The 12109-nt window shown below is 38.3% G+C and overlaps 1 protein-coding gene across 5 annotated transcripts in view; it reads left to right on the plus strand.

The window, feature by feature from the left end:
* Positions 1-12109, plus strand: part of ARHGEF28 (Rho guanine nucleotide exchange factor 28) — a 313224-nt gene that overhangs the window by 276448 nt on the left and 24667 nt on the right. For 4 of the 5 annotated variants that reach the window (XM_009208611.4, XM_021939453.2, XM_009208612.4 and 1 more), the window contains 2 exons: positions 4297-4782; positions 6139-6442. In XM_009208611.4, the coding sequence (XP_009206875.2) occupies positions 4297-4782; positions 6139-6442 (790 nt within the window). Of the gene's footprint in view, positions 1-4296; positions 4783-6138; positions 6443-7060; positions 7068-12109 lie in introns of all 5 variants that reach the window. The other variant, XM_021939454.2, reaches the window with a different exon arrangement.

Raw genomic sequence — 12109 nt, forward strand, 5'->3', positions numbered from 1 at the left:
TGAACTCCGCCTGCTGTGAGATCAGTGGTGGCATTAGACTCTCATAGGAGCGTGAACCCTATTGTGAACTGTGCATGCAATTTAGGGATCTAGGTTGCCCACTCCTTATGAGAATCTAATGCCTGATGATCTGAGGTGGTACAGTGTCATCCTGAAACCATTCTCACCACACTGCACCCCATCCATTAAAAAAAAACTGTCTTCCACAAAACAGGTCCCTGCTGCCAAAAAGGTTGGAGACCACTACCTTAGACCGTGCACAAGAAAGAGGCTCAGTGTGTCGATGGCTTAATTTACTCATTAAAATATATCTCAAAAGGATATACATGCAATGTTTGGATTGTTGAGAAATTTGTAGAAAAATTTGAGAATACAAGTAAATGAAAGAAAATTATTTCTGATTCTACAAAGAGAATTAAAATTATCATGTTGGTGTATAAAGCTCGATTTTAGAATTGTTTCCTATGCACTCTTCTGTAACATGTAACTTTCTCTGTCATCAACTATTGTTCTATAGCATACTTTTTAATGAGTATATATTAAATTCAAGTCTGTGGGGTTTATTCAATCCCTTATTGTTTACACTTTTGTATTATTAACAACACTGTAGAGGACATCCTTGTGTACTCATCTCTTTGAATACATCTGACCGTTTCCTTAGGATAAATAAGAAGAATCATTTTGTTTAGGTTTTCAATAGACTTTGCCAAAATAATCAAATCAACCAACATTCTCTCTTTTTCTCTTCCATTTGAAGATGGATTAGGGTATCTGATTATTTTATTTGTACTTCTTTGACTACTACTGAGACAAAACATTTTTCCCTCACTGGTTTATTATTCATTCATGCTTCATATCTTGTTGAATTTAAAAGAAAATAAAATGAAGCCTAAGTTCTCAGCAGAAAATATAAAGGCATGCTGCCTTCCATGTTTAGTTATTTAGACTTTGACTCCATCAGGACTTCTTTCTCTTATGACCTTTTATTCTTGCTCTAGGACCAACATCTGAATTGTTAAAGCCTTGGATTACATTTGAGTATATGACAGTGCTAATCTTATTTTTCTATGCATATTTATATATTCTTCCACAAGAGCTCTTATTTTTTATTTATTTAGTTTTTTGAGACAGGGTCTGGCCCTGTTACCCAGGCTGGAGTGCAGTGGCACGATCTCAACTCACTGCAACCTCCGTCTCCCAGGCTGAAGCCATCCTCCCGCCTCAGCCTCCCAAGGAGCTGAGACTATAGGCGCGTGCCGCCAAACCTGGCGAGTTTTTCTATTTTTAGTAGAGACAGGGTTTCACCATGTTGCCCAGGCTGGTCTCCAACTCCTGGACTCAAAGTGATGTACCTGCCTTGGCCTCCCAAAGTTCTGGGATTACAGGTCTGAGTCACTGCGCCCAGCCCCACAAGAGCTCTTAAACAAGTTTCTTATCTCTTACCAATGCCATTAAATTAAAATTTCATTACATTTTTGAATTAAATTGGAGAGAATCAACACCTTTACCTTAATCACTTACTCATATAAGAACATTGGTCAGTCTCTTATTCTATGATTTGCTGAAGAGCTTTGTAATTGTCTTCATATAGTATGATATGTGTGTATATATACATTTTTTCACTAAGTTTATTCCTATTTCTCTTTACTGCTATTATGAATACATTTTTTTTTTCATTTTGTGTCCCCAATGGTTGTTGCTAATATAAATAAAAGTATTGATTTGGGGTACTTATATTGTAACTGGCCAACTCATTGAACTTTATTTTTCATTTTAATGGTTTTTCCATTGATTTTTTGAAGTATTCCAGGTAGAAAATAAAAATTAGAAAATAATGATATTATGACTATTTGTCAATAATTACATGAATTTCATTTTCTTGGCTTACTGCTTAGGCTAGGACTTTTAGAAATGTGTTAAATAATAGTGGTGATAGCAAGCTCTTTGTCTTGTTCAAGATTTAGTGAGAATGCTTTTAGTGTCTTGGGCTAGAGGTGCGGTTCTGGGGTTGATGTTCTTAGAAATCAATGTATCATGTAAGACAAATAATCTTTATTTTAAATGTCAGCTGAGAAGGGATACAGTCTGAACAGCAGCCATTAACTTGGGGGATGAAAACATTGAGCATTCTGGCTGGTGTTGCCTGATGAAAACACTCACAGGTCATGTGTCTTCTTTTCAACCCTGAGTGCAGCTCTGTGTAGATTCAAGGTCCAGAAAAGCTTGATCACCTGAATGACCTAATTTTTGCAACACATTAGGTTAAAGCGACATGGGAAATTTCAAAGTCTACAGTGAATTCTCCTAACCTAACCAGAGCTTTTGAGCTGGTCCAAGGCCATGGGCTTTGAAAGATTTCTGTTCATGGCACAGTCGTCTTTTTTGAAGCTGAATGTCTTATATGTGACTGAAGTTTTTATATAAACAATTTTGAATCAGGTGGAATGAAATTTGATCCCTGTATTAGGAAAATAGAGTTAGAAATGAGGCATAGACAGGGCAAAAAGGAAAAGACACAGATATTCTAGCAAAGTAAAGTTAAGCGAGTGAATTGGGAATTTCCCTAAACTTGAAAAGCAAGTGCTGTTCTCTGTCCTAAATATAAATGTAAACTTTAAGTGTGAAGATTATTCATTTAGCTTTAAATGAATATTTAAATTTAGATGAATATCCAATCTTCAGATTCCACCTCTATGCAAGGGAAAAGAATGGCCTTATCCCAAATGTTAGATAGACATGAAGAGTACCTCACAGCAGCACTTAATTACTGTAACTGTAACCCTTACGTGAGCGTTGTTGTGGTAGTTTTGACCTAGAAAGTATTGGATTTTTGTTTGTCTTACCACACTGTCCCTTAGGATTTATTAGAGTTAAGTGGTGATGTAAAGTCTACAATTTTATTTAGCCAGATCAACAGAGTCCTAAGTGGTTTATTGCATGCTCATTATTTCATATTTAAAGATCATAGTAATTAATACCTATTCTGAATGATAATCATTGTTTTATTTATAACAACTCCCAAAAGCCACTAACTAGTCATGTGTCTGAAATTTTAAAGATTAATTTCCAAATTTAAAAATATGAATTTTCTTTCAAAAGGCCCCAGTGAATACATTTTTGAGTCGTATTCCAAGACAAGTATGAATTTAAAATATACCTTAGTTCTTTAACTTTCAAAAGTATAGGAAACTGCTGAGCTGACAAAGAACTTATGGTCAAATCCCCATCTTCCCAACATCTGTTATATGGACAGTTTAAAAAATTCTTAGGAAGGAAAAATGTGAATTTATCCCTAGGAGAGTAATGATTTCTCATATGGAGTCAAAACATACACACATACCCAGTATGTGTCCATTTTCAATTTGTCCCTTCTGTACTGCTTTGCACTCTAAATGGGAACTTTTAAAATTAAAAGCTTCCAAGGGCATTCACAGAGATCTTTTTGGTTTTGTGGAATCCTTCCAAATCTTGGTAATTATTTCCTGTGTTGTTGCCAAACTTTTCATAGGCAGATACCGTAACTCAAAATGTTTTTTTAATCTGGTTGGTAATGTCCTCTGGGCTTTAGAGTATCTATTTTCCCTTCATCATTTCAGCCTCCTGTTAGCGATCTATTAAACAAATAAATTTCAGCTTAGTTTTTGTGTGCATGACCTTCCTGCTATCATACAAAGATGTAACAGTAATGAGACTAGCTTTAGCCACTTACGTATCTCCTAAAAATGGTATTAACTGCTATTCTCAGGCATTATGTTATAAAAACATTATTTACCAAAAGTCTCCAAATAGTTGATTTTTATTTTTATGTCTTTGTAATGCAATGTAGCTCAAGTAATTTCTGGTTTGGGACTCAAAGAAAGGATACTACTAGGTTTATGTGGATTCTTAAGTTCTCATGAACGATTGACTAGGGAGACCTCAGCAAGAGAGTGAGATGTAGAACAGGAATGCACAGCCTTGTGAATTTACATGCCGAGTTCGTATTCGGGAGACTCGCTTAACTATCACCCAACAACCAGCACCAAATTACCTTTCCATAGGAGAGGATGATACTGCTTTTGGGCTTTGTTTCTTTTCTCTATGAATTCACAGGTCATACCCCTAGGACATATGTAGACAAACCTCTGTGGAATGCCACAAATCTTGCCTTTGGAGGTAACTTAGGAAAAGGCCAGAAATATTAAGAGAAATGAGTTCGGGCCTGCGTTTTGTGTTTCGAGGTAGTTCCAGCGGAAAGCGTAAACAATAACAATGGAAGCCTGTGTTTAATTATTTTTCCTCTGTCTGCTCTGACAGGCCGCCTTGACCATTCAGGACAGCCACATTGAGATCCACAGGCTGGTTCTCCAGCAGCAGGAGGGCCTGTCTCTCGGCCACTCTGTCCTCCGAGGCGGCCCTTTGCAGGACCAGAAGTCCCGCGACGCGGACAGGCAGCATGAGGAGCTGGCCAACGTGCATCAGCTCCAGCACCAGCTCCAGCAGGAGCAGCGGCGCTGGCTCCGCAGGTGTGACCAGCAGCAGCGGGCGCAGGCGGCCAAGGAGAGCTGGCTGCAGGAGCGGGAGCGGGAGTGCCAGTCGCAGGAGGAGCTTCTGCTGCGGAGCCGTGGGGAGCTGGACCTCCAGCTCCAGGAGTATCAGCACAGCCTGGAGCGGCTGAGGGAGGGCCAGCGCCTGGTGGAGAGGGAGCGGGCGAGGATGCAGGCCCAGCAAAGCCTGCTGAGCCACTGGAAGCACGGCCGGCAGAGGAGCCTGCCCGCGGTGTTCCTTCCAGGTGGCCCCGAGGTATGGACCTTCTAGGGTGCTGTGAGGCAGCCTCTCAAAGACAGGGCTAGGCCTGGGGGTTCCTAGGACACTAACCACACATCTGTCATTTTGGTTTTTGTGTAAGACCTCATGAGGATTTCTCAATTTGTAGGTAGCCAAAGCTGGAAGCTTTCAGACACAGTACATATCCATGTTGACTTAAAATATGGATGGTGTGGGCCAAGCGCGGTGGCTCACGCCTGTAATCCCAGCACTTTGGGAGGCCGAGGCGGGCAGATCACCTGAGATTGGGAGTTCGAAACCAGCCTGGCCAACATGGTGAAACCTGGTGTCTACTAAAAATACAAAAATTAGCTGGGCTTGGTGGGGGGGCGCCTGTAATCCCAGCTACTCAGGAGGCTGAGGCAGAAGAATCGCTTGAACCCATGAGGCGGAGGTTGCATTGAGCTGAGATTGCGCCATTGCACTCCAGCCTGGGTGACAAGAGTGAAACTCCGTTTCAAAAAAAATGGACAGTGTAAGGGCCCAGGTCCTATGGGATCACTGCACTCTGCCTGAGATGCCCTTACCTAAGGAGCAAACATAGAATCTAGTTGTCCTAGAAAGGCCCAAGTGGGTTTGTCCTGGAGTCACACTCACTGTGAGCTTGCTCTTTCCCAGTATTTGAAGGACTGTCTTTATATGATCTGTCTTAAGAGTTCTATGTAGAAGTAGCTTTTAGAAGATCAACTAACTATTAATAAATACTATAGGCACTGAATTTAGCAAGTATAATACTATTCTGTTATGCCAAGCTTATTCTCTTTGTAAATTTGATATAGTAAATTCAAAATCCATTTCACTAATAAGAGTTATTTATTTGCATCTTTTCTAACCATGCTTGACAATCCCATTGGTCCCAGGAGTTTATTTTCCTGTGTTATAAGCATGTATGTTTTTTTATTGATAGTGCATGAAGTTGTAGAAGTTGATAAGCTTACAAGATCTCTGTTGCAATCTGTTTTTCCTTTTAAGTTGGCTAAATTATGTTTATTGTAACTCCTCATGTATATATGGATATGTTTTCAACTTTTTTATTTAGCAAAAGTAAAAAATGCTGCTTTCTCTGATTAAAATAAAGTGGAAACACTTTAATGTCATAGAACGCCACTCTTTTTTTTTTTTTTTTTGTTAAAGACATGCCATGCATAGCAAATTGAAGTTTTTGGTACTAGCTCATTAAAAGAGGATGGGGTGGGGGAAGAAAAGAAGTGGTAATCTTGACCTTACTTTTACTGAAATCTTGATTCCTAAGATTCTCTCAGGAATAAATACTTTATGAAACTTATATAAGTTAGAAAAATTATTGTACTTTTCGTCTGTTTCTTTCCATAGGTAATGGAACTTAATCGATCTGAGAGTTTGTGTCATGAAAACTCATTCTTCATCAATGAAGCTTTAGTACAAATGTCATTTAACACTTTCAACAAACCGAATCCATCAGTTATACATCAGGATGCCACTTACCCCACAACTCGATCTCCTTCTGACTTGGTAAGGACTAGTGAAAATCAAGTAGACCTCAAGATGGACCCTTCTCAGCCTTCGAATGTCAGTCATGAACTGTGGACAGCCGCCGCTGGGTCCAGCCATCAGATACTTCCTTTCCACGAAAGCAGCAAGGATTCTTGTAAAAATGGTAATTAACACTTTAAACGTCATCTGTATAGTTTGAACAAGAAGTTGTCCCTCTGAACGGTTGGCTCTTGTGTAGAGTGCATCAAAGTCCTCCCTAGCATGGGAATAAATTGGTACTGATGAGCTGGAGTTTGCAGCATTCACTTTTCTTTGGAGAAGTCTGGGGACGGCCTTTGCTTGTAAGTTACCTAGACAAGTGAGACTATGGTCATAGGGCTTAGCGAATGCTCACAACATGTAAGAACCAGACAGGATTTTTAGATATGTGGGTTAAAATGATAATGTCCTCTTAAAAGTAAAGCAACTTGGTATTTACTCCCCACTATTGTGGACCCCACTACATCCTGAAACACCTACGTTGACACTCAGAAATAAAAGATACCAACAGGGTTGGTAGTGGCACTTTATCAGGGCAATTTCCTGTAACATTAGTGAAATCTTCTGTACTGCTATTAAACACCCAAAATGAAACTGTTAACATCATTTGTCATTGTAAAAAAAAAGAAAAAAAAGAAAAAAAGAAAAAGAAAAAAAAAAAAAGGTGTTGTCTCTCCATAAGTACCTCATAATAACACAATTTGCTAATCCCGTTAAAGCATTTGCCAAGTACAAATGAAAGGCAGCTCGTGTTACCAGCTCTACATGAATCCGAATGATTTAAATCTATGTCTATTATAAATTGTTTTCTGTGGGACATGAGGTAGGGAATGAGAAGAACTTGAAACCTCTCTACTGAAAAACAGATGGTATGCAATAGAATAAACAAATGGCTGGCCACATGGATATGAAATAAATCACCCACAGCAAAATGTTTCAGAAACATAAAACAAGCAGTAGTATAGAAGTCTTCAGAACTGGATACAGATTTGTTTCTATGCTTAATATATATTCTTAGATTGTCAGTTGGAGGATAATTTTTCAGCAACAAAAAAGAAGGTATTTGGCTTCTCCCAATTCAAGAGTAATAATTCTGACACTGCTTATAAGTTGATTTATTACTGATCCAAAAGATGTTGATTCTTACTGGTGACTAATTCTTTACATTACTTAAGTCACTGTGGTAACATTCTTATTTCTTGTCAGCATATAGGAGAGAATGAAATAGTTTTTTAAAGTATTGTTTCAAATATTCTTTAGATAAAGAAAAAATATGATGGAATAGTTCAGACTAAATAAAAGGTCAAGAAAAATTTAGAAAATATAACTTCTTTAATATATTATCTTGCAACTTTACTACAATAGAGAGCACATTGCAGAATGCTTTTTCTAAGCACATATCGCTTTGCTGTGTTGATCCATTAACCTGCTATTTACAGTGCTTCCTGTGTTTTTGTCAGCATGGTTTTACATACTGGCTTTGGTATAATTCCAAAACTCAGTTTGAGTTAAACCACATTCAGCTTTTGTTTAAAAGAAGCGTGTCTCTTTTACTTTTTGTGTATCTCCCATCTTTTTCTATTGACTTGTGCTTCAAAGTAAAAACTTTTTAAACCATTTGGCAGCATACTTGCCGTAGATAGAAAATGTACTAAGGAAATAAACAGTGATTATATACAAAACCAGTCTATCCACATGTAAGGAATTAGAGCCAAAGGAAATGCTGAGAAATGTACTTATGCTTAAGAAATTGTATGTCCAGAGTAGGCCAAGGACACTCAGGACATTGACAGGAGAGAGGAAAATCAACTTTGGCTTAAATCTCTCAGGAACGTCCTGGTTTATATAAGTAGGGATTACATCAGAAATGCTGTGTGTACTGTTCACCACTGGAGTTTTGCAACTAGTCAAAAAACCTTCTTTATGTTTGTTTACTTCATGATAAGCAATTTCTAGAGGAGAGAAGAGAAAGTCAGAGAATAGGAGGTGATAATAAAGTAGAATGAAAATTGGATATATATACTTAAAAGAGTGGTCAAGGCTAGATAAAATTATTCAAACCACTGCAGAGCTTTCACAGCTTTTATCATTGACAGTAACACAACATCAGCCGCTGGTGATGGCCTTAGCTGGGCTTCATGGGTGCTTGCCACACATGACCTTGGGGGACAGTGACTGCGGGGGGCTGGACAGGAAGAAGTAGGCTCCAGGGTGTGCTGGTTGGTGACAGTTGATGTGGCAGAACCAAGGACCACACAGTGTTGTTGTCCCCTCTTCTGTGTTTTGCTACTGAACCTGGGTGAGTGGCCATCAGTGACCACTACTGAGGACCTCCATAGTTCGCCACAATCTGACTAACATAATTTGCCTATAATGTTGTGGGCTGGTATTTTTGCTAAATGTGCACTTAACCATGATTTCATTCAGTCTTCAGTCACTCTTTCATTGTTAGACCTTAAGGTCAGCTGTTTCAGGTAACACCTTAAAGAATGGTTTGCTCTTTTGCCTAGTCTGGTACTGTGGGTAGAGGATCAGCTCAGATCAGTGAAAATGTGAATTTCTGGAACAGTAAAGCTGATGGGAAAAATTGTATATAAATACAATTCTCCAATGTGTTTAGATACCACCTAGATAGGAATTTCTGTTGGTTTGTTCAGTACAGCCTCAGCAGACATTTTTGTGTTCTAATTGTGATTGGTTTCTGAATTGCTCTACCCCCACCCCTGCCACGAGTATTTATATGACACATCAAATTTCAGGCACTGTGCTAAGGTTTTACATGGAGAAACTCATTTAATACTCCCAACAACCCACTGAGATGGTTCTGTCGTTTGAGAGGGGCAGCTGGGATACAGAAAGGCCAAGTAACTTGTCCAGGTCACACACCTAGTAAATGGCAGAGCCAGGAATTGAACCTGGGAAGATTGACTTTACAGCCCATGCTGTCAATCATTACACTCTACGTTCTTAATTACTTTTTTTTTGAGAAGGAGCCTCTCTCTCTGTCGCCCAGGCTAGAGTGCAGTGGTAACATCTTGGCTCACTGCAACCTCCACCTCCCAAGTTCAGGTGATTCTCCTGCCTCAGCCTCCTGAGTAGCTGGGATTACAGGTGCCCGCCATCACACCTGGCTAATTTTTGTATTTTTAGTAGAGATAGAGTTTTGCCAGGTTGTCCAGGCTGGTCTTGAACTCCTGACGTCAAGCAATGCACCCGCCTTGGCCTCCCAAAGTGCTGGAATTACAGGCTTGAGCCACCATGCCCGGCCTAAATTACTAATTTCTAGAAAGCCGTTTTGAGTTTTACTTTTTTTTTTTTTTTTTGAGATTGAGAGTCTCAGTCTGTCGCCCAGGTTGGAGTACAGTGGCGTGATTTTGGCTCACTGCAACTTCCACCTCGTGGGCTCAAGTGGTTCCTCCCACTTCAGCCTCCTGAGTAGCTAGGACTACAGACTTGCACTATGCCCAGCTAATTTTTGGCTTTTTTATAGAGATGGGGTTTCCCCATATTGCCCAGGCTGGTCTTGAACTCCAGGACTCAAGCGATCAGACTGTTTCAGCCTCCCAAAGTGCTGGGATTACAGGCATGAGCCACCGCACCCAGCTATGAGTTGTACTTTTTAAGGAAGTTGGTTTAGATATAGAACTAACCTAATCCTTTTGTAATGCCTAGTGGGATGTTCATGATTAAGGACCAGGTTTTTGTTTTTATTGTTTTTATTCCCTCCCCTCCTTCCCTCTTTAATAGCAACATTTGGAAAATATTTCTAAATGTTTTGGATTGCTGTGGCCAACTCTTGCATGGGGCCTGAACATCTTCAGTATCATAAATACTCTTTAACTTTACTTTTTTCCCATACAGAACATTTTCTTAAAAATATTTTGTTTCTCTAATGTTGCCTAATACCCCATGTTATCTGTAAATATTTTTTAAGATAGCACTTTAAAGAACTTTCTAGTTTTGGAAGTTATTTCATGAACAAAATTCTTGGATGTTCAAACATTAAATCCAAATTGGTATTTTATTTGTAGTGGAAGAGATGGTTGGTTTAAGAACTTTTTCTGTACTCCTCTGTGGGACACCAGCCAAGACTACAGAATATTTGAATTTCCTTAAACAATAGGCTCTGTGGGACAATTGCTATGTAATCGGCCCTATGAGATGCTCAACAGCATTACTCTGAAAGGCAAAAACAGAAAACAAAAACAATGAAAAACTCCAACATTTTATTCTTGTGGCTTTTTTTCTCCTAGCTTTAACATTTTAGAACTATATATTGAATGCATTTTAGAACTATATATTGAATGCATTTTAGAACTATATATTGAACTATATATGTGTTATTTGCCTTTTTCATTAACAGAGAAAACATTTTATGGTATAAAAATCTGAAATCTTAATCTCCCTTTTCAGTTATATTTTTCTGTATACCTCAATATTTGCTGGTTTCCCAGAAGTTCTCTTCAATTCAGTTAAATCATTATGATTTTGTTATGCATTTGATAAAATTTAAGTCAAGCCAAATTTTATGTTAATGATATAGATACTGGGAAAAAAAGTAACTTTATTAAGTTTGAGTTCTCTTTCCTTTTACTACATATTAGAATTTGCTGCCAAGAAAACTATTTTCAAAATTCAAAGCATTGTATTTAGAATACCTCATCTTGATAATTTTTTTTTAAAGACAGCTGTGTTAAACTTTCAATGACAAGTTTTTTATGTAAGGCAAGAAAATAGAAAATTTCCAAATGAAAACCCATGCCATACTTAGTATTTAAATAACAGTCTTAAGAAGTGAGAGGATGATAATTTCTCATGCTTTAAAATATTTCATAATTCAGAAATTGATGTCTTACTTGTGCAATCTATGTGGAAAGAAGCTTTGCCCAAAGAACTTAAGGCAATTTTCCCAGAAATTGAAACTGGTATTAGACACCATAAACTTCTGTGTTGTGAGTGTATTTGAAAAGGGGGAATGTATTTGTCAACCACGGCTGCCATAACGAAGTACCACAAGCTAGGGGGCTTAGACAACAGAAATTTATTTCTTCATTTCTGGAGGCTAGAATTAAGAGATCAAGGTGTTGGCAACACTGGTTTCTTCTGAGGTCTCTGTCCTTGGCTTGCAGATGGATGGCCATCTTCTTCCTGTGTCTTCACCTGGTCTTCCTCCTGTGCCTGTCTGTGCTCCAATCTCTCTTTATAAGGATATCAGTGATGTTGGATTAGGGCCCACCGTAATGACCTCAGTTAACTTTATTCTTTAAAGCTCTATCTCCAAATACATTCTGAGCTACTGAGGGAGGGGGTAGGACCTCAACATGTGAATTTTGGGGGGACACAGTTCAGCTCTTAACAGGGGACAAAATGATGATTTTTCTCCTTACCATAGTTTTAGGTATCATGAAAGCATTAAAAAAAAATATATATATATATATACACACACACACATATATACACACACACACACACCCCAAAGTTGAACTATAACATTGTTAGTTTTTTGACTTGGTACGGGAAGTGAATTGAACTTTGTAAAAAAACAATAAATAATTACATAATAGTAAAATTGTGATGAATATTTATATCTGTATATTGATAGATATTGATGTCTGTTATCAAGCCTAGTTCAACACATAAAAATTAAGGCAGGAAATATTGAATCCATTTCCTACTTAGTGAAACTAGAGCAGAAAATATTGAGTCTGTAGGTTCATTTCCTACTTATAGTTGTATTTCCAAGCCTAGGCCTTAACTAAGGGGCTTTGGGAATTGTGAGTACTCTCTGATT

Source organism: Papio anubis, chromosome 5, assembly GCF_008728515.1.
Source record: "Papio anubis isolate 15944 chromosome 5, Panubis1.0, whole genome shotgun sequence".
Classification (NCBI taxonomy): domain Eukaryota; kingdom Metazoa; phylum Chordata; class Mammalia; order Primates; family Cercopithecidae; genus Papio; species Papio anubis.